Source organism: Sorex araneus, chromosome 9 (assembly GCF_027595985.1).
Source record: "Sorex araneus isolate mSorAra2 chromosome 9, mSorAra2.pri, whole genome shotgun sequence".
In the NCBI taxonomy this organism is placed as follows: Eukaryota; Metazoa; Chordata; class Mammalia; order Eulipotyphla; family Soricidae; genus Sorex; species Sorex araneus.
Genome location: NC_073310.1, coordinates 12734559 through 12756659, shown reverse-complemented (window position 1 = coordinate 12756659; position 22101 = coordinate 12734559). Strand labels below are relative to the sequence as shown.

General features: G+C 60.6%; 1 protein-coding gene across 2 annotated transcripts in view; it reads right to left on the bottom strand.

The window, feature by feature from the left end:
* Window positions 1-2041: 2041 nt before the first annotated feature.
* The window catches only part of FAM222A (family with sequence similarity 222 member A), a 52618-nt gene continuing 32558 nt past the window's right edge, over window positions 2042-22101 (bottom strand). For both annotated transcript variants that reach the window (XM_055147323.1, XM_055147322.1), the window contains exons 2-3: window positions 21772-21897; window positions 2042-3554 (exon numbers count right to left, since the gene is read on the bottom strand). In XM_055147323.1, the coding sequence (XP_055003298.1) occupies window positions 2173-3554; window positions 21772-21853 (1464 nt within the window). In that variant the 5' untranslated portion in view covers window positions 21854-21897 and the 3' untranslated portion in view covers window positions 2042-2172. The remainder of the gene's footprint in view (window positions 3555-21771; window positions 21898-22101) is intronic.

Genomic DNA, 22101 nt, shown 5'->3' with positions numbered 1-22101 from the left:
GCGCCCGTGGGGCTGCTGTGGGCTCCCAGGGGCCTGGCGGGACCCACACGGTGCCACACAGCTGGGCCTGCGGCATGCCCGTCTGGTCCGGCCCGCTGGGTACTGCCAGGAGGGGGGCCCAGGGCCCCCGAGTGCTGCTTGAGAGGCAAAATAATATAATAACCAACCAAAGCACCGTCCCCCTGCTGCCCGCCTCGTGGGCACTCCCAGGCCCTGCCACCGGCCGTCATCCCCCTGGACATCTGCCCGAGGCCCCTCTCCCTCCCCTCCGGGACTGGCTCCGAGGCCCAGCGCCCAGCAGCCTCCCTGGGCTATGCGGGCAGGAGGGACGGGGGCTTCCATGCGGGGGGCCTCATTCACCCCCCAGCACACCGGCCATGGCCTTTGGGGTGTGGGGTGCGAGATCAGCATCCGACTGGGGGCTTCCACAGTTCCCCCAGGCCCCGGGGGGGGGGGGAAGAGCCAGGGCAGGAGGCCCACCCAGGAACCGCACCTGAGACGAGCCCACGGCCTCCTCCTGCAAGTACCCCCCCTGTGTGCTGTGTGACCCGGGCAGGTTGGTGCCCCTCTCTGGGCCTCTGGCCACCTCCCCCACCCCAACGTTGCGCAGGGGTGGAGCAGGAGGGCACTGAGGGCAGGGTCAGTGCTGGACAGGGACCCCCACAGGCTCCTGCAAGCCTGGAGGTATGGGGCGGGTGAGTGGGGGGGCGGGGGGAGGGGTCCTGCCCAGACCCTTAGTCTGGGCCCTCTGCCTTGGGGTGCCAGGAGCGCGCGGGGCTCAGCTGGAATGTGCCAGGGGGACCGGGCACCAGCCTGGGCCAGCTCCACCCCCTCGGGGCAGGAGCCAGAAGGACAAGCTCCTGGCCACGGGGCCATGGGAGCTGGGCCTGGGTTCGGGTGACCGGCCCTCCCATCCCCCGGGGCGCGGGGGGGGGGGTGTGGGACCCTCGACTGAAGCCGGAACAACGCCCGGCGCCACAAAGCAACCCCACAGCGGAGACACCATCTGCGTTTTCCTCTTTTTTCTTTCTCTTCGCGTTTAAAACAATATAGTGCCGACCTGCACTTCTCACAGTAGAATATAATGGTCAATTTTAGTATAAAAAAAAAACATTCTCAGAGATTTGTAAATGCACTTAGTGCTGGGCCAGGCCTTGGAGAGAGAGATACAGTACCGCTGTCGGGGCACGGGGGGCTGGGGGGCAGGCCTGGGGGGTGGGGCGCGGGCCTGGGGAGGACCCCTCCCCCTCCCCCTCCGCCCCCCCCTCCTGGCCGCGCGGGCAGGCTCGCAGGAAAGGGGCTGGCTCGCGTCCCCCTGAGCCCAGGAAGCTGCCCAGAAGAGGACGGGGAGGGTCCCTCTGCCCGGGGCCGGAGGTGGCAGGCCTGGTGTCACCCCTGCGGTGCCCTTGTGCCAAGGGGAGACGGCGCCCCCTTCCTTAAGACTCGGAAACTTGCCGTGACGCGTACACAAGCCTGGGGGCTCCCCGGACCCCCGTGCCAGCAGCCCTGTGGGGTGGATGGGCGCGAGAGTGTGTGTATGTATGTGTGTGGGGGGGGGTCGGGGGGTCGGGGTGTCGTCCAGGGTTGGGAGCGGGCGACGGGGGTGTGATTCTGTGTCCTGAAGGAACGGGGCTGGGGGGTGGGGGGGACGCGGCTCGAGGCAGAGGAGCAGGGGCCGTGGGAGCGCCTGGAACCACCCTCCCCTGAACGGGCCGCAGGGGTGCGGGGAGCCCGGCGGCTTGCTGTGGGGCCCTCTGCTCCTTCCCGCGGGGCCAGGGGTGGTGGTGGTGGGGGTCACTCCCTGGCCCCCGGGGGGGCTGCCCTGTTCCCAAGAGCCCCAGACCCGTCACATGCAGGCCACCCTGTGTGGCCCTCTCGGGGAGCACCAGGAGAGCGGCTTCTCCCTGCCCGCCGGGACAGGGGGAGGCGTGGCGGTCAGGGGCAGGCCCCCCCCCAGCCCTCCCCGTGTCCAGGGACGCCCCCAAAGGGACGGGGTGGTCAGGGGCCAGTGGGCGCGGCCATTCCGAGCCAGGCGGGCGGCTAGAGGACCTGGATTCCCTGTGGGCGTCGCGGGGGGAGGGGGAGCCTCCTGCCACCCCCGACCCAGTCCCGTGGCCCGGCCTCCCCCCGTGCGTCTGTCTGTCTGTCTGTCCGTGGCTCGCCGGGCGGGCCTTATCTGTAGACGGGCAGGCGGATGTGGGCGTGCTGGTGGTCGAGCAGCCGGGGCACGGCCACCGTCTCGTAGCCTTTGCCCAGCATCTGCTCCTTGATGCAGGGCGGCCGGATGTCGTTGATGAGATACTCGAGCGACTGCAGGCTGCTGCTCAGCGCCGACGTGTTGCACACGCTCTTGCTGGGCAGCCCGGCCAGCGCGTCGGCGGGGGGCCCCGCCAGCTCCCGGGCCGCGCCCCCCAGCTCGCCCACGGCCACGGCGCCGGCGCCGGCCGCCGGGTTGTAGCCGCCGTCACTGGTGGGCGTCACCAGCGCGCTGTTCCAGGGCGTGGCGAAGTACTGGCCCACGGCGAAGCCGGCGGGCAGCCCCACGCCGCTGCAGTGCAGCGGGGACCCCGCGCCCCGCTCGTACCCGCGGCCCCCGCCGCCCGCCTCGGGGGACTTGCTGGCCACCGCCGCCGCGGCCGCGCCGCCCCCGCTGTAGGCCCGCAGCGGCTGGGGGGGCGGCGGCGGGGGCGGCTTCTGCGGCCACAGCAGGTAGTCCAGGCCCCCGTCCGCGTAGCCCGCGGGCTTGGCCGCGGCCAACGTCAAGGCGGGCGCGGTGCCCCCCTGGCCCAGCTCGGGGCCCTTGCGGCAGTCGGCGAGCCCGGCGCCCGCCGAGTAGGCCATGCCCGGGAAGCTGGGCACCGGGCCGCCGCCGCCGTGCTTGGCCGGGCTGGGGTGGGGCACGGCCACGCCCTGGCAGGCGGCCACGGCCCCCGGGGCCTGGCACTGCTGGTTGAGCTGGTACAGGATGCTGTGGATGGACGGCAGGTTGGAGGGCGGCAGGGGCAGGCCGCGGCCGGCCAGGGGGATGACGGCGGTGGCCGTGGCTGCCGTGGGCAGGCCGGGCGGCGGGGCGGGCGCCTCGGGGGGCTTGGGGTAGGCCAAGGGCCCCAGCGCGCTGGGCGCCGGGTAGGGCGCGACGCCCACCTGCACGGCGGCGGGGGACAGCTTGGTCCTCTTCCCTTCGGCGTTCTTGAGCACGCTCTTGGCCGGCCCGGCGGGCGCGGCCACCCCGGACCCGGGGCCGCTGGAGCCGGAGGAGGAAGAGGCGGCGGCGGCCGCGGAGGAGGAGGAGGAGGAGGAGGAGACGACGGCGGCCTTGACGATGGCCAGCAGGCCCTGGTAGCCGGCCGCGTGCGGGGGGTAGGGGCTGTAGCGCTGCCCGCTGGTGTCGTAGCCGTTGACCGTGCGGCTCAGGTGCTTGTGCTGGGGCACCCGGATGTTGCTGGGGAAGATCTTGATGGACAGCGGGCTGTTGGCCACCTTCTCGGCGTAGGCGTCCAGCTCGGCCGGGCTCGGGTAGCGCGAAGAATGCATGGAGCTCACCACGGTCTCGCCTGCGGGGAGAGGGGGCGGGTGAGCCCAGCTCCCCTCCTGCCTCTTCCCTTTGCGTCGGGGCCACACGGGGCGGGGGCGGGGGGCTGCCCACGGGGTCTCGGTGTTGGGCTCACTCTGGACGGCACGGGGCGGGGGGGGGTCCAACCTGGGACCTCTCTCACGTGGAGTAGCCCCCCGGCTGACTCTTTCCCTGGACCCCTTTGTTAAATTTTTTCCTTATTTATTTTTGCTTTTTGGGTCACACCCGGCGATGCTCAGGGCTGACTCCTGGTTCATGCTCTCAGGAATTCCTCCTGGTGGTGCTCGGGGGACCCTATGGGATGCTGGGAACCGAACCCGGGTCGGCCACATGCAAGGCAAACGCCCTCTCCACTGTGCTGTGGCTCCAGCCCCTGGACCCCTTTATTTTCTGGTGGTGCTTGGGGGTCCTGCAGGGCTGCAGTGAAGCTCTGGGCCTCGCCCGTGCTGGCGTGGACTCGGCCACTCGGCCTGGCTTCCGGTGGATGCTGTTGTTTTGGGCCCACACCTGGTGGTGCTCAGGGCTCAGGGGACCCTATGGGGTGCTGGGGATCGAACCCGGGTTGTGTGCATGCAAGGCAAGAGCCTTCACCTTCTATCCCTGGGGCCAGGGCAATAGTCCAGCGGGTAAGGCCTTGCTCGCTGCTGACCAGGGTTCAATCCCCGGCATCCCATGCAGTTCCTGAGCCCTGCCAGGAAGGGCTCCTGGAGTGAGCCCTGAGCACTGCCGGGTGTGGGTCCCCCCACTCCCAGCCCCCTGAATTGTCTCTGACTCTGATTCTTTTAGGGTCACACCCGGCTATGCTCAGATGTGTGGCTCTGCACTCAGGAATTACCCCTGGTGGTGCTCGGGGAACCCTATGGGATGCTGGGGATCGAACCCGGGTCGGCCCCGTGCAAGGCAAACGCCCTCCCCGCTGTGCTATCGCTCCAGCCCCCGACTCTGACTCTTGATTGCACTCCCCGACCCCCCCCCCCCACTGGCTGTCCTGAGAGTTGGGGGCTGGTGTGTTGCTGGCTGCATTGGCCCCATGAGGGAGCACGCCAGGCCGTGCCGGATGGGGAAGTAGGTCCCCTCCTCCTGCCCTGAGCATCTCACAGTGTCCCCGGGGCCTGGCGGGCTGGGGGACTTGGGGCTGAAGGGCCTAGGTGGGGTCCTGCGGACGCAGAACCTGGGCACAGCGCATGCCTGAATGAGCCTCAGTTTGCCCATCTGCGGGCTGGGGGGATCGCAGCATGCCTGGAGGAACAGGGGTGCCCAGGGGCCTGGCAGGTGCTGGGGGTGTGGGCGAGGCGGGTGCCACAGGCCTCTGTCCCCGCCCCTGCACCCGAGGGGTGTGGCCGAGGGCAGGCAGTGTCCCTGTGCTGGACCTCGGTTTCCCCCGCCTGCCAAACGTGGCATCCCTGAGCCCAGCCACCGCCGAGGGTGGGTGGCACCGGGGGAGGGGCAGAAGAGGCGGCTGGGGGCGGTGTGAGAATTAGGGGCTGAGCCCCAGGGTTGGGCCTGGGGGGGCAGCACGGCCGGGATGGGGGGCACTGCCCCCCCCCAGCCTCATACCCCGGGGCTGCGGAGACCCCCCCAGGGAGAAACAGCCGCCGTCCGCCACACCACTGGAGTGGTGGGTGGGTGCTCGGGTGACGCCTGGAGACTCGCTGGGGGAGGGGCGGAGTCAGGGACGCTGCTGAGTAGCCAGCGAGGACAGGAGGCGGCCCTGCCCCGTCCAGCCCTGCCTGTCCAGTCACGGGTGCTGTGCCAGGAGCCGGAAACAGGCACGGAACCAGCCGGTAATCTGCTGCCCCCTCACCCCCGCCCCCGCCCCTCTGAGGCCCAGGGGTCCGACCCGGGCAGGGCAGCACTGGGCAGCTGGAGGCTGGGCCTCCCCTCCCCCCGTCCCCCGGACCTAACCCGGGGCCAGGCAGGGGAGAATATCGGCGTCCTGACCCTGCCCGACCCTGCCCGGGGCCGCCCCCCTCCTAAGTGGCCTAAAATAAACTCGGTGTGGAGAATGGGAATGTCACTCTGGCCGAGGGGGGAATCTTTCTCCGAGATTGGATTTAAACTACATTATACAAGCAATTTCATGGGCACTTAGCGCCGCGCGGAGAGTCCCACAAAGAAAGGGCCCGGCTCTTCATTTACCAGCCATAAATCAGCAGCTGCTATAATGAGCACAAAAATGTCACTTTTATGCAATTTTACAGATGAACAAAACTGGTGAAATTAACTGTAGTAACCTACTATAGTCAGCAAAAGCGGCTGCCGGGGGAGAAAAAAAAATTATATCTGTATGTATTTCTGTCCCTGCCCGACTCTCCGCCCAAGAAGGCCGCGCCATTGTGGAGGGAGGCTCATTTGTCCTCACCATTATACTTTCATTTGGAGTTTATCTTGAGTATCCAATGAGCCACCAACTGTGAAAATGATTAAATCTACAAAATCTATCTAATGGATGGAATAAATTAGGTGTTTAGAACCTTGGGAAGGGAAGATGGCAGGGGAGGCAGCCCGGGCCTCGCGCCTGTGTGTTTGCCGAGGGAAGGGCCCGCCCTGGAGCTGGGTGCAGGCGGCTCGGCCCCGCCCTGGGCTCTGCGGGTGCCACGGGGCAGAGGTGGCCACGGGGTGGGGTGGCCAGGGCCGATGGCCACTGCCCTGTCCCAGCTGCTCCTGTGACACAGCCCCGTGGGCCCATGTGTGTGTGGGTCCGGCCGGGAGCCTCGGATCCTTGGCGTGGGTGCCTGTGGGCCCGCGTGTGTGTGTGTGTGTGTGTGTGTGTGTGTGTGTGTGTGTGTGTGTGTGTGTGTGTCCGGTCGGGAGCCTCAGATCCCTGGCGCGGGTGCCTGTGGGCCCGTGTGTGTGTGTGTGTGTGTGTGTGTGTGTGTCCGGCCGGGAGCTTCGGATCCCTGGGGCGGGTGCCCACTGTCCGCCCACAGATGAGCACAAAGACGCAGCAAGGAAAAGGGGGAAGCGGGGCAGGACGCAGCTCTGCGTGGCGACTCAGGACGGAGCAGGAGGCCGTGGCCGGCCACACTCCCCGGCCCCTGCAGGCCTGGAGCCGCAGCCAGAGACCACCTGGTCTCCCCAGGAACCGGTGTCCCTGATGGGGGGGTGGGTGACGCAGCCTCATGTCAGGCCGTTGGTGCCAGGCCCCGCTCCGGGGCGGTGCTTCCTGCCCCTGAACCCGGGTGGGCCCGGGTCTGCGAGCTCCTGGGCTCCTGGGCTCACGTCAGGAGGGAGGCTGGGGGGCTCACGCCCGGCCCGGCAGCCCCCAGAACCCCCCACGGCAGCCTGCCTGCGGGTGTGTCTGCCTGAAGCCACCCAGTCTGGGGGGGTCCCGGGCGGGGGGCGCGGCCCAGTGTGGATGCGGACAGTGAGGATGGAGCTCAGGGGGCAGGGAATGAGGGGCCCAGACAGCAGGACAGGCCGGGCGGTGGCCAGGTGCTGGGCTGGGCTGAGGGGGTGGGCACAGCACACTGGCGAGGGCCAGGAGGTGGCAGGGGGGGGGTTTGCGAGGATCTGGGCTCTTAGGACGGGGCAGGGCGGGCAGCAGAGTAGGTACCTGATAGGCTTCTGATTTTATTTTATTTTTTTTGCTTTTTGGGTCACACCCAGAAAGCGATGTACAGGGGTCACTCCTGGCTCTGCACTCAGGAATTACTCCTGGCTGTGCTCAGGGGACCATGAGGGGACCATATGGGATGCTGGGAATCGAACCCGGGTCAGCCGCATGCAAGACAAAGGCCCTACCTGCTGTGCTCCAGCCCCAGGCCTCTGATTTTAAGGGGACCCAGGACCCATCAGGTGAGGGGGGGGCGCTCGGGAAGTGGGGAGCAGCCCGCCTGTCCCCGAGTGCCCCTGGCTGTCCCCAACTATCCCTGATGTCCCTGACTGATTGTCCCCAACTGCCCGCGACTGACCCTGGCTGTCTCCAGTTGTCCTTGACTGACCCCAACTGTCCCCGACTGCCCCCAGCTGTCCCTGGCTGCCCCCGGCTGTCCCTCGTGCCCAGAAGTGTGCGGACAGGTCGAGAGAGCTGGGAGGAGGTGTGGGGAGGTGCCGGGGTGCAGAGATGAGCAGCAAAGGGGCGCAGGTGGCCCTGTGTCCAGTCCCCTATGCTGTGCTCCGGTGCCAGGTGGGCGCACAGACTGGGGGGGTACAGGAGGGACCCTGAGCCCGGCTGAGGGCATAGTGGCCACCACGGCTGGGCAGGGGCCTCTCCACGATGACAGGCGTCCTGGGGCTGCAGAACCCGGCTTCAAGGAGCCCCGGGACGGCCGTCGGGCCCTTCCTGTCCCGGGCCCAGCAGGAAGTGCCCCAGTTCTCGGGGGTCCCCGAGCATCTGACCCAGGGCAGTGAGTTGGGGCTCAGGACAAGGAGGGGACTGACCCCACCTGCTGCCCCGCCCTCTGGGTCTCACCCCTGCAGCCAGCTGGGTGCAGGGGGTTGGGGGGTGTCTGTCCCCTGCTCTTTCCCGCACCCTGGGGCCTAGAGAATGGGAGACGGGGGATGTGGGGCCCCACGGAGAGGTGGGAAGGGCCCGCAGGCAGGACCCGGGCTCTGTAGAACAGAGGCGGCCCTGGCCGCCCCTCGGCCCCGCGCGCTGCGGCCCTGTCAGAACTGCACCCCCGCGGCCATTAAGCTAAGGCTGCGGCCCTTTACAGGTGCGTTAACCAGAAGTGGTTATTCTCGAGTCTATTAAGCCAATTAAAAGCGGCCCTTGGAGTGGGGCTTAATGTGGCTGCAGGGAGAGGAGAGAGACTCTCGGACCCCGCCTCTCGGAACTGAGGGCCCAGGGGGAGCACCTCAGTTTCCCTGGAGGGGAGGCAGCAGGCAAGGAAGCCGCCCCGGCCCCCCGGGGTACCTTGTCCCACCCCAGGCGGGCGAGTTTCCCGGGGCCTGAGGCTGGGGGAGCTGAACGCTTGCTGGGCGGGGGAGGGGAGGGTGGGTATGTGTGGGTGTGAGTGTGTGTGAGTGTGTGCAGGTGTGTGCGGGTGTGTCAGCATGTGTGAGTGAGTACGTGTGAATGTGTGTGCGCGAGTGTGTGAGTGCAAGTGTGTGTGTGAATGAATATGTATGTGTGTGTTTGAGTGTGTGTTTGAGTGTGTGTGAGTGTGTGTATGTGAGTGAATATGTATGTGTGTGAGTGCAAGTGTGTGAATATGTATGTGTGTTTGTGTATGTGTGTGTTTGAGTGTGTGTTAGTGTGCGTGTATGTGAGTGAATGTGTGTGTGTTTGAGTGTGTATGTGTGTGTTTGAGTGTGTATTGTGTGTTTGAGTGTGTGAGTGTGTGTATGTGAGTGAATATGTGTGTGAGTGCGAGTGTGTATGAGTGAATATGTGTGTTTGAGTGTGTATGTGTGTGTTTGAGTGTGTATGGTTTGAGTGTGTGTGAGTGTGAGTGTGTGTGTGACTGAATATGTATGTGTGTGAGTGTGTGTGTATAAGTGAGTCTATGTGTGTGAGTGAACATGTGTGAGTGTATGTGAATGTATGTGAATATGTATGAATGTGTGAGTGTGTGCGTGAATATGTATGTGTGTGTGTGCGCGTGTGTGTTCACAGGCAGGGCCCCGGGGGCTGGAGAGATAGTACAGCAGGTGTTTGCCGTGCACATGGCCAACCCGGGTTCAATCCCCGGCATCCCTGAGTCCCGCCAGAACTGATCTCTGAGCACAGAGTCAGGAGTCAGCCCTGAGCACAGCTGGGTGTGACCCAAGAACAAACAAACAAAGGTAGGGTGTAGGTGTGTGTGTGTGAGGGTGTGTCTGTGTGTGCGCGCTCACAGGTGAGCCCTGATGTGTGGATGCGTGTGTGCGTGTGTGCGTGTGTGCATGCGTGTGTGTGTGTGTGTGTGTGTGTGTGTGTGTGTGTGTGTGTCCGGGCCAGGGCCCTGCCGCATCTGCATTCCCCTTCGCGCTGACACGTGCCCTTGGAGGTGGCAGCCTCCTGAATGCTCAATTACCGCGACACTAATTAGCTGGTGGCACGGCAGGCTCTGGGCAGACTGACGGGGGCCCGGAGGGCGCGGGCAGGCCGAGCAGCTGTTCCCTGGCCAGGGTGGGGGCGGGGGGCTGCCCACCACACTGACCTCTGCCAGCCGGGGACGCGTGAGGCTAGGTGGGGTCAATCCAGGTGCCCCCAGACGCCCGGGGGTGGCACTCGGGAGTGACCGTACGACTGGCCACAGCGCCCAGCCTGCCCCCTGGAGACCCTCGCAGAGGGGCGCCCCCCCTCCGAGCTCCGGCCTTCGCCTCGACTTTCTCAAAGGGGCATTTTGCTGAGCCAGTTTGTCATTCGCATGTGGGTCGATGCGTGTGATCCCCTCCCCGCTTTTCTTGCTAGTCCCTTTCTCTCCTTAGAGCCAGGCCACAGCCGGTGATGCTCAGGGCTTACTCCTGGCTCTGTGCTCAAGAATCCCCTCCCGGTGGTGCTCAGGAGACCAGGTGGGAGGCCGGGGATCGAACCCGGGTTGGCCACTTGCAAGGCAAAGGCCCTCCCTCTGGACTGTGGCTCGGGCGTGGCTATTCCTTTTACTTGTGTTTTCCTTTCCAGTTCCTTCTTTGAGGAGGATCCCCTCCCCTCCCCTCCCCTCCTCTCCTCTTCCCTCCTCTCCCCTTCCCTCCCTTCCCCTCTCCTCCCCTTCCCTCCCCTCCCCTCCCTCCCCTCTCCTCCCTCCTCCTCCCCTCCACTCCCTTCCCTTCCCCTCCCCTTCCTTCCCTCCCCTCCCTTCCCCTCTCCTCCCCTTCCCTCCAGTCTCCTCCCCTCCCCTCCCCTTTTCCCCCACCCCTCCCTTTCCTAGACGGCTATGGCTCTGCTGGCCACAGTCCCTGGACACTTAGTCTGCCTGGCCTTCCTTTCAGTGGACGGTGTGTGGAGGCCTCTGCCACCCTTTCTTCCCCCCCACTGGAAACCACTTGTCCCCCAAAGTGCAAGCCCACCCCCCACGGCCCTGTGTCCTGGACAGGGTGCACGAGGGTGGGGACCATTTCCAGAGGCCCCACCCCACACCCCCCCAGTGCTGGTCCCAAGCCCTCAGGCCATGACACACAGCACTTTTCTCCCACCCACACATTTTTGTCCCAAACAGCCAGGTTTGGGGGCTGGAGCAATAGCAGAGCAGGTAGGCTGCTTACCGGGCACACGGCTGACCCGGGTTCGATTCCCAGCACCCCATATGGTCCCCTGAGTGAGCACTGCCAGGAGTGAATCCTGAGTGCAGAGCCAGGAGTCACCCCTGGAGCATCACCAGGTGTGGCCCCAAACAAACAGACGGACAGACAGACAAACTGGCCGGGCTCTCCCTACCCTTTCAGCAGCCATGCGAGCTGCTCAGGTGACACCCCGATGACAAGGCTGCTGGCACCGCACCGGGGACTGTGCTCCACACGACATATGTCTCAGTCTCTCTCACCACTGACTGGACTTTGCTCAGCGACAAGGGGCAATTCTCGGCGACACACATATGACCAGAATTGACGTGAAGAAACAGAAAAGGTGAACAGCCTCCTGCCCGCCCGAGAGAGAGGCGGTCACCCCCGCCTGCCCCGGGGACAGCGCTGGTCTTCACCAAACATGTAGCAAATGCCAATTCCTCTTAAACCCTTCTAGAAAGAGCAGGAGGGAACAGTCGGCACGGGAGATGGTATTTGTGAACTGCGTCCGATTAGGGATTTGTCTCCAGACAACGTAAAGAACTTTTACAGCACAGAAGGAGCCGCCACGGAAGAAACGGCAAAAGAGCAGAACAGACTTTTCTACACAGAGGATCGACAGAAGCCAATGGGCACAGGCAGGAAGAAGCTCACAGGGGACCAGAGAAATAGCACAGCAGGGAGGGCATTTGCCTTGCACGCGGCAGACCCGGGTTCAATCCCCAGCATAACATATGGTCCTCTGAGCACCACCAGGAGTAATTCCTGAGTGCATGAGCCAGGAATAATCCCCGTGCATCGCCGGTTGTGGCTCAAAATGAAAAAAAATAAATAAAGAGGCTGGAGCGATAGCACAGTGGGTAGGGCGTCTGCCTTGCATGCAGCTGACCCGGGTTCGATTCCTCCATCCCTCTCAGAGAGCCCGGCAAGCTACCAAGATTATCCCGCCCGCACGGCAGAGCCTGGCAAGCTACCCGTGGTGTATTCAATATGCCAAAAACAGTAACAACAAGTCCCACAATGGAGACGTTACTGGTGCCTGCTCGAGCAAATTGATGAACAACAGGACTACAGTGCTCCAGAGCCTGCCCCTCAGAGAAATGCAAACTAAACCACAATGAGATGCCAGCAGGATGGCTAAAAGGCTTTCCAGAGGCCGGGAGGTGCTGGCACAGAGAGTGGCAGTGAAGGCTCTGCATATGGGGGCCCTGGGTTCCATCCCTGGCACCACGTGGTCCCCCAGCACTGCCAGGAATGGCCCCTGTGGATGGCCCAGCGCGGCTCCAAAGCAAAGACCCCAACCTCCTAATAGGCTGTGGTGAAGATGTGGAGAAGCTGGACCGTCCTACACGGTGGGTGGCTTGTAAGTGGCCTCGCTCGCTCAGAAACCGGGCTGCCCCTTCCCCAGAGAGTTAAACTTATCCTCGCCTTGTAGGGTTACATGCAGGAGAAGCTAACGGATGCACACACACAGGAACTTACACTGGAAGCGCCCAGCAGGTGTCAACAACCAGACTTGCCCGCCCTCAGATAAACCAAACAGGAGCTCGCGGTCATGGAATATTACTCGGCAATGAAAAAGAATGAAGTTCTGATAGATGCCGTGAGGTAGACGGACATGGAAAATGGTAACTGAGAGGAAAAATCCAGGCCTGAGAAGCCACATAAAGGGTGGCATTTCTCGGGCGGCACTGGCAGTGTTCGGGGAGGCTCCTGGGTCTGTGTTCGGGGACCAGTTCTGGAGGTGCTGGAGGAAAAGACCCCATGTCGCCTGCATGCCACGCATGTGGCTTGGCCTGTTGAGTCATGGCTCCCGCCCAGTACGATTCTATTTCTACAAAATGTCCAAGATAAACCTTGAGACTGTTGTTTTGTGGCTGCCGGGGACGGCGGGTTGTGCAGGAACGGGGGGCAGATATTAATGGGGTGATGAAAGAAAACCTCCTGGCAGTGGGTGACACTGGGCGCCTGCTATAGAAGTTCGAACCGGCACATCTGCACAGTCGGCAGGTGGAAACACTTTCCCCACAGACACGCGTTTCTTTTTTTGTTCCTGGCAGTGTGGAGTGAGCGACTGAGGCAGGTGGAGGACCGGCATGTAAATAGCTTTGTTGTGTACATAGAGTTTTACGGCACAGGGCCACAACCCATACAGGGCAGAACAGCTAGAACTGACACTGCACAGCCACACCCCAAATATTAATGTTGGCTCTGTGCCACGCCCAGGGGTGGGGGATGGGGTGCTGGAAGCTGGAACCAGGTACCACGTGCAGAGGGAGTGCTCCAGCCTTTCCTACATGCCCCAAGCCAGACGATCGCAGTTTGAAAAAACTGTTTCCCCTTTTGTTGTTGCAGTGCCTGAGTGTGTGTGCAGCCCTCAGCCCCGCCCTCAGCCAGCCAACAGCCAGCCCTGAGCCCCGCCCTGAGCCCCGCCCTGAGCCCCGCCCTCAGACCTGGCTGAGCCCAGCCCTGAGCCTGGTCTGAGCCCAGCCCTCAGCCCTGCCCTGAGCCCTGCCCTCAGCTCCGCCCTCAGCCCTGCCCTGAGCCCCGCCCTGAGCCCTGCCCTCAGCCCCGCCCTCAGCCCCGCCCTGAGCCTGGTCTGAGCCCAGCCCTCAGCCCTGCCCTGAGCCCCGCCCTGAGCCCGGCCCTGAGCCCAGCCCTCAGCCCTGCCCTGAGCCCCGCCCTCTGCCCTGCCCTGAGCCCTGCCCTGAGCCCTGCCCTCAGCTCCGCCCTCAGCCCTGCCCTGAGCCCCGCCCTGAGCCCAGCCCTCAGCCCTGCCCTGAGCCCCGCCCTGAGCCCGGCCCTGAGCCCGGCCCTGAGCCCAGCCCTCAGCCCCGCCCTGAGCCCCGCCCTGAGCCCGGCCCTGAGCCCCGCCCTGAGCCCGGCCCTGAGCCCGGCCCTGAGCCCGGCCCTGAGCCCCGCCCTGAGCCCCGCCCTGAGCCCCGCCCTGAGCCCCGCCCTGAGCCCGGCCCTGAGCCCGGCCCTGAGCCCAGCCCTCAGCCCTGCCCTGAGCCCAGCCCTCAGCCCTGCCCTGAGCCCCGCCCTGAGCCCCGCCCTCAGCCCTGCCCTCAGGGTCTGTCTCCTGCTGTAGTAAAGCAACAAGAGGGGCTGAAATCTCACACACGTCTGCTCTGTTGGGCTTTCCTTCCTCCTTCCCTCCCTTTCCTTTCTCCCTCCTTCCCTCCCTCACTCCTTTCTTTCTCTCTCTTTCTTCTTTCTCTCTTCTTTCTTTCTTTCTTTCTTTCTTTCTTTCTTTCTTTCTTTCTTTCTTTCTTTCTTTCTTTCTTTCTTTCTTTCTTTCTTTCCTTCCTTCTTCCCTTCCTTCCCTTTCTCCTTCCCTCCTTCCCTCCCTCCCGGCTCTTCACTCAGGGATCACTCGAGGCAGTGCTCAGGGGGCCATATGGGATGCTGGGACCTGAACCAGGTCAGCCATGTGCGAGCCCCTCCCGGCTGTGCTGTCTCTCTGGCCCCCTTTGCCCCGTAGTGCACTGGGCTGGCCAGGGCCTTGGGGAGGTGCAGAGAAGCGGTCACTTGGGCTTTGTTTTCCTGTGAATCTGATCAACCTCTGACTGGTCAGGGGATGGCGCTTCCTGGCTTGCTCGGAGCATGTTTCACCTGTTGGGTCATAACGGGGGTGGCCCTCCGTGAGGACATGGCCTGGCTCTCCGCGGGCAGGGCGCCCTGCCCTTCCTCCCATCCCCAGCTGCATGCACAAACAGCAGAGCTGGACCTGCCGTGCGGCGGAGGCTGACTTTTTACACTTTACTGGCATTTGGACTGGCTCTGCTGCTTCCGTGTTCTGTCTGAGTCCGTGGCAGCGGCTGTGGGCACGCGGTCAGGGTTCTGACAGGTGCAGCCCATGGATGCAGCTTCTGGGGTCCTGGTGGGTGGGAAGGGACAGGCGTGCCCTGACTCTGGGCCCGCAGGTCCCCGGGAGCCTCCCTGGGTGCAGGTGATGATGCCGCTTGTTCCTGTGCAGGGATCCCTCTGTAAGCGAGGCATCGAGGTGGGTGCGAGTGGGGACGAGAAGAGAGTGAGTCGGCTGGGGTGGGGCACTTCTGTGCTTACCCTATGTCCCCATGTCACAGGCCTGGGGCCAGTTGCTCTGAGTCTTCTAAGTGACAGCAGGATTGTCTGTCCCCAGAGCCTGTGGGCTGGTGTGTGTGTGAGTGAGTGTATGTGTGTGTGTGTGTGTGTGTGTGTGTGTGAGTGTGTGTTTGTATATGAGTGAGTGTAAGTGTAAGGCCCCCAGTTGGAGCCCTGGTACTGCACGGCCACTGCCAGGCCGGCCCTGGGCTTGGCCCCTATTTTAAATAAATAAAAAGAAGAGAAAGCAACGTTTTCTCTGGAGATTCCACTAAGGAGCAGAGGATCTGGGCGTGGGGAACGTGTTCCTGCAAAGCTGAGGCCCCACCTGCGTGAGGTGCCCCCACCGTGGCTCTGACGTGGCCGGGGCAGGCCTGCAGACCCCGACCGCTGAGGGAATCTCTGCAGAGACCCTCCACGGGGAAGACGCTGACAGAACAATTATTTTTCTTCTTGGGTGGGTCACACCCAGCGATGCTCAGGGGACCCTCCTGGCTCTGCACTCAGGAATCACTCCTGATGGTGCTCGGGGGACCCTAGGGCATGCGGGGGATCGAACCCGAGTCAGTCGCGTGCAAGGCGAACAAACGTCCTACCCGCTGTCTTATCACTCTGCCCCCGACAGAACGGTTTTGCCTTCCGGAAACATGAAGGTGAGACGGAACGGAAACACAAATCCCATTGCTGGCAAAATTCAGGGCATGCCACATCCCTGAACCAAAGGACAGGTGGACGGGCCACCGTGGAGGAACTGGGCTGAGAGAAAGAGCAGAGCGGGGGGGGTGGGGGGGGTGGAGGGACGCCAAGACCAGATTTGAGGAGGGCCAGCAGCACGCTCCTCTGACACGGGGGACGTGCCCCGCGACGTGTGTCCTCAAGCCTAAGGTCCGTCTTTGCAGCTGTGAGAGCAGGGGGACAGGTGCTGGCCCCGGGCTTCTGAGGTCTGAAGAGCAGAGAAAGAAGGGCAAGGTGGGAGGCCTTCCCCAGGGCCCCGCTTACTGGGTTTTGGGGGGGGGCGATGCATGTGTGCTCAGGTGTCCCTCCTGGCAAGCTCGGGAGATGTGGGGTGCCAGGGTTCGAACCCAGGCCAGCTGCATGCAAGTGAGCGCCCTCCCTGCGGCACTATCTCTCTGGCCCTGAAGCTCTGGGTTGTAAGGAAAGTTCCAGCGAGTCCAGGGCACAGCCCTGGCTGTTCCCAGCCCGCCCCTCTAGCCGGCACTGGCGGACTCAATTCCTCCAAAGGCAAGTGATTGAAATTCAGCCAGCACTCAGCCACCTAATCAAAATCTGTGAGAAAAATCTGTCTGGAGTGACAGGGCAGCGGGGAGGGCGCTTGCCCTGCACACAAGCCGATCTGGGTCTATTCCTGGCAGCCTCCATAGGGGTCTCCCGAACCCCACCAGGAGTGAGTGCTCAGCGCAGAGCCAGGAGTAAGCCCTGAGCACCGCTGGGTGTGGCCCCAAATTCCAAAAGAAAAAAGACAAAAAAGGACAAAAAAGAAAAAAAGAGTAAGAAAGGTAAAGCAATGGTTGCCAGAACTCCCCCCCCCCTCTCTCTGTCTCTCTCTGTCTCTCCCCCTCCCTCCCTCTCTCTCTCTCCCCCACACACACACCCAAAAACTGTGGCTCAAAATGAAATGGAAATTATGGGCAAATGTTTTATTGTGAAGTCAACTGTTTCTATAAAGCAAAAACATGTAAAACAAGAGTCGGGGAAGAACAACTCACTGTAAGAGGAACGTGGGATAAACACAGGAAGAAAGGCCAGAGAGTCAGGACAAGAGCTAAGGCACTTGCCTTGCAGGCGGACAAATCCTGGTTCAGTCTCACATATGGTTTCCCAACCACTGCCCGGGAGTGAGCCCCGAGCACAGAGCCGGGAGTGAGCCCTGAGCACAGAGCCTGGAGTAACCCCTGAGCACCAGCCACAGTGTAGCCCCAAACACTCTCCCCCCCAAAAAAAAAATAACACCTCAGGGAGCGAATAGAACCGGAAAGGAGCTGCGGGGCTGGGAAACTGAGCCAGAGGAGGGTGTGAGGAGTCTGGGCACTGCAGTCCCCCCGAAAGGGCACTGCGGCCAGAGGACTTTTGACCTGTGGCTATAGGGCTCAGTGCCAGCGCCGGGCACAGTCGGTGAAGCCCAGACACATAAAGCAGCGGAAGATGAACAGGAAGTGAAGTTCAAAGGCGGTTAAATTGCGGCTGCAGCTCCTCCACGGCTCAGGGGAGAACAAGACCCCCCGAGCCCCCAAACTGAGGACCAAGTGACCCAGGCACGAGCCATCTGTCAAGCAGGGAAGGCAACCAGGCGACCAACCATTCTGAGCCCGAGGGACTCCAAAGGGCCGAGCCCGTGAGGCTGGGGACCCATCCCAGACGGCCAATTCCCGAGGACAAAGAACCAAGGCCCAGGAACTGGTGGTGGGCACTGGGCCTGAGGGGCCAGGCGGGGGCGGGGCTGAACCTGGACGCGGCAGACCTGGAGCTGCAGCCGGATGCTGGGAGCAGAGTGACCGCAGGGACACTGGTAACGGAAGCACACTCACAGCCTCCCATCCTTAGAGCGGGGACCAAAGGTGTCATTTAAAACTGATGCCAGGGGGCTGGAGTAATAGCATAGTGGGGAGGGTGTTTGCCTTGCACGCGGTCGACCCGGGTTCAAATCCCAGCATCCCATATGGTCCCCTGAGCACCGCCAGGAGTAATTCCTGAGTGCAGAGCCAGGAGTAACCCCTGTGCATTGCCAGGTGTGACCCAAAAACAAAAACAAAAAAAAAACTGATGCCAGTTGGGGCTGGAGTGATAGCACAGTGGGTAGGGCGTTTGCCTTGCACACGGCCGACCTGGGTTCGATACCCGGCACCCATATGGTCCCCCAAGCACCACCAGGAGTAATTCCTGAGCATCGCTGGGTGTGACCCAAAAAGCAAAAGCAAACAAACAAACAAACAAACAAAACCAAACTGATGCCAGGTCACAGAGTTTTACAAGTACAATGGGAACTGCAAGAAAATGCTGTAGAGAAAAGAAGCAAATGCACAAAGTCTATCATTTGGTCCCAAACTGGGTTTTTTTGTGTTTTTTTTTTGTTGTTGTTGTTGTTTTTGTTGCTTTTTGGGCCACACCCAGTGGTGCGCAGCGCTTACTCCTGGCTCTGCACTCAGGAATCACTCTTCGGCGGTGTTCGGGGAAGCACACGGGATGGAACTCAGGTTGGCCTCGGGCAAGGCAAGCCCCGGCCTCACTGTATTAATCGCTCCGGCCGCCAAGGCTCTGCGCTGTTAACCTGCACCGCTGCAGTGAAGCAAGAGGCTGGGCAGGCCGGGTGCATAAAACGGCACGGGGAAGGTCCTGGCTCCATTTCCGGTACCGTGAGAGACCTGAACACTGCTAGGATCAACCCCTGAGCACAGAGTGGGGAGTAGCTCCTGAGCACTACTAGGTGTGTTCCCAAAGGAGAATCAAGGTACCTATGAATATATATGTATATATCACTGTCACTGTCACTGTCATCCCGCTGCTCATCGATTTGCTCGAGCGGGCTCGAGTAACGCCTCCATTGCGAGACTTGTTATTACTGTTTTTGGCATATTGAATATGCCACGGGGAGCTTGCCAGGCTCTGCCATGGGGGCAGGATACTCTCGGTAGCTTGCCGGGCTCTCTGAGAGGGCCAGAGGAATTGAACCTGGGTCGTCCGCATGCAAGCAAATGCCCTATCCGCTGTGCTATCGCTCCAGCTCATATATATCATATATACATATATACACACATATATATGTAGGGGTGCAGAAGGACACACTGCAAACTAAGGCCCCCACATGTGAGTGCTTCAGCACCGTGGGGTCCTCACTCACCCCCAGCCAGAATCAAGGTATTCCTGAAAGTGTCACTATTAGAAGATAAAGACCCACCTTCCTCACGATTCGCAGGAATAGAAAACAAAAGCAGCCAACACAGATCCCGTAGAAAAAGACTTTTTTCAAAAGCGATTATAGCATAATGGAACTAAGGCCAGAAAGCTCTTCATCAATAACTGTAAATGAGCTGAACAAACTCTTCTTCTCTTAGAGCCTTTTTTAAAGAGCCTTCAGATTGGATCACAAAACTTTGTCCAATTCCACAGTCCGTGAGTCCCATCGAAATGGCATCATTCAGAACGACCGACAAAGCTTTTGGGGGAGGAAAACAAGTGAATTAAAAAAGCCACTGTGAAGGTTACCAGCTTCACAGATAGAAGTGAATCCAGAATACATCAAAACATTGGGGCTGGAGCCATAGCACAGCGGGTAGAGCGTTTGCCTTGCATACAGCTGACCTGGGTTCAATTCCCAGCATCCCATATGGTCCCCTGAGCACCGCCAGGAGTAATTCCTGAGTGCATGAGCCAGGAGTAACCCCTGTGCATCGCCGGGTGTGACCCAAAAAAGCAAAACATTAACTGCCTCGAAGTAGAAAATCATTTGCTATGAAGAGAGCAGGTACGAATCTGTGTGCCAAATAGCATCGTGTCACCATCCCCATGGTCAGTACTGTAAGTACCATAAAAAGAAATAGCCTGGAACACACCAGGAGGAGGTGCCAGCTCTCTCGGTCCGTGACAAGTGAGTATGGATGTAGAAGTCCCAAGAGAATTAATGGGGTAGGTATTATTGATAGACACCAAACTTCCGGAATTGCCCAATGGTCTCTGCTACCCAAGTCCCATGAACATCAAACTCAAAAAATCACCAGAGATGATATGACCAAGAAAACTTGATTGAGGTTCATATAATAAACCAGAAAGATAGCATACTCTGATCATAATATAATCAACCAGAAAAAATAAAATTGGAGGGGCCGGAGCGATAGCACAGCGGGGGGGGGGGGCGTTTGCCTTGCACGCAGCCGACCCGGGTTCGATCCCCGGCATCCCATATGGTCCCCCAAGCACTGCCAGGAGTAATTCCTGAGTGCAAAGCCAGGAGTAACCGCTGAGCATCGCTGGGTGTGACCCAAAAAGCAAAAAATAAATAAATAAATAAAATTGGAAAAAAAAATGCTGGTTATCTGGGTGAATGGAAGAACTCTGTTAAGTCTTAGAGGAAATCAACACCTAAATTATCAACTACGCAGAAAATAATGGTAATAAAATTCTCTATATAGATCAGAACCTCTAGGATGTAGCGAAAACAGAGCTCAGGGAATCAATCACCTTCGTTTTTCCTTGGTTTCTTGTCAGTGTAAAGATTTAAGCCTCTAACTCAAGAAATTCAAAAAACAAGAAAAACAGGAGGAAGATTTTAACCAAGACAAAAGCATAAATTAATGAGTCTGCAAAGGTTAATCACTATTAAATAAGTCCCAAAGACGAATTTTGGGGAAAAGGAAATATATAACCTCGTTAGCTAACTAACCTAATCAAGAAAGATGGGGGCGCGGGGGAGCACAAAATAAATACGTAAAGAAATGTGGCTGCAGTAACTTAACATAACTGAAAACTGTTGTATTCAATCACATGTGAAAATATCTGAAAAACTTGTACCAAATAGTGTTTTCGATGTAACTTAACAAACTCATCAGGAAACTGAAAAATGAAATACAACATCAAAAATCCAGAACGGGGGCTGGAGCGATAGCACAGCGGGGAGGGCATCTGCCTTGCACATGGCCGACCCGGGTTCGATTCCCAGCATCCCATATGGAACCCCAACACCTCCAGGAGTAATTCCTGAGTGCAGAGCCAGGAGTAACCCCTGTGTAATGCTGGGTGTGACCCAAAAAAGAAAAAAAAATCCAGAAGAAACAGATGGAGGGTCACAAGGATGAACTTTTGGAAATGTTTTCTTCTGATTTGTTTTGTTTTTGTGCCACACCCGGCAGTACTCAGGGCTTATTCCTGGCTCTGCACTCAGGGTTCCCGCCCCGTGGGCTCAGGGGACCTTAGGGGATGCCGGGGATCGAACCTAGGTCCGCCGTGCAAGGCAAGTCTACCCGCTGTGCTACTGCTCCGGCCCCAAACCTTGGGAATGTTACGATGAATGAAAGACGTCAGTCACAAAAGATGGCACTCTATGATTACATACAGAATAGAGGAGCCTAAAGGGAGAGAAATGGGCAGAGGACGAAGGGGATGGCTGCCAATGGACACGGGGGTTCTTCTGGAGGTAATTAAAATGTTCTAGATGTTCTAGAATGTTCTAGAACCACCTAGTAATGAAGGCGAAATTCTATAAGTAAACTACAAACCGCTGGATTCCATACAAGCCATGGATCGTAAGAGGATATGAACTAGACTTCAATCAAGCCATGAAATTTTGTGAAAGTATTTTGTAATAAAAAGTCTCGGCCAGAGCGATAGCACAGCGGGGAGGGAGTTTGCCTTGCACACTGCTGACCCCCGAGTTCGATCCCCCGCGTCCCATAATGGTCCCCCGAGCACCGCCAGGGGTAATTCCTGAGTGCAAAGCCAGAAGTAACTCCTGAGCATCACCGGGTATAACCCAAAAAGCCAAAAAAAAAAAAAAACCCACAAAAACACCAAAAAAACCCAGTTTTACACTGATCCATACCTTATAATTTATACCAGATTAAATTAAAATAAAACCTATTGGAGATCATTTATTTAAAAAAAATAAATAAACCACAGGGCTAGGGAGAGAGTCCTGGGCTAGGGGCTGCCCAGGGTGGGGTCCCCGGCACCGCATGGCCTCCCAGACTCTGCCAGCAGGCTCCCCAGTGCTCTGGGGACGGCCCCAGCGGTCCCTGGCGGCGGGGAGGGGGAGGGGTGCGGCCCGGGGTGGCTGCTGGAAGAGGCCAGAGCAGGTGCGGGGTGGGAGTCACCCCCCGGTAGAGGCAGCAAGCAGGGGTGCAGGTGAGAGGGTCCTGGAGGGCCCGCAGCAGGGGTGGGGCGTGGGGGGGGCTGAGGCCTGGGGGTGGGCGGGGCGTGGGGGGCTGAGGCTGGGCGGGGCGTGGGGGACTCACACTTGCGCAGCTCCAGGCTCTTGCTCGGGCAGGTCAGGTGCTGGCCCGCGGGGTTCTGGGTCCTCTGCAGACAGGCCAGCATGGCTGGGCGGCGGGGGGCGGCGGGCGCGCTCTGGGGCAGGGTTCCTGTGGGGAGGGGCGAGGAGTGCACGTCACGAGCAGGGCCCCCACCCCAGGCTGGTGTCCGCACCCCTGTCCCCACCCCTGCGTACCCCAACATGGCAGGCGGGGAGACGGCCAGAGACCCAGGACAGCGAGAGGCGCCTCCAGGCCCACGGGGAGAGGAGGAGTCTCGGCGCCTGGGCAAGCAGCTCCCCGGGCACAGACCGG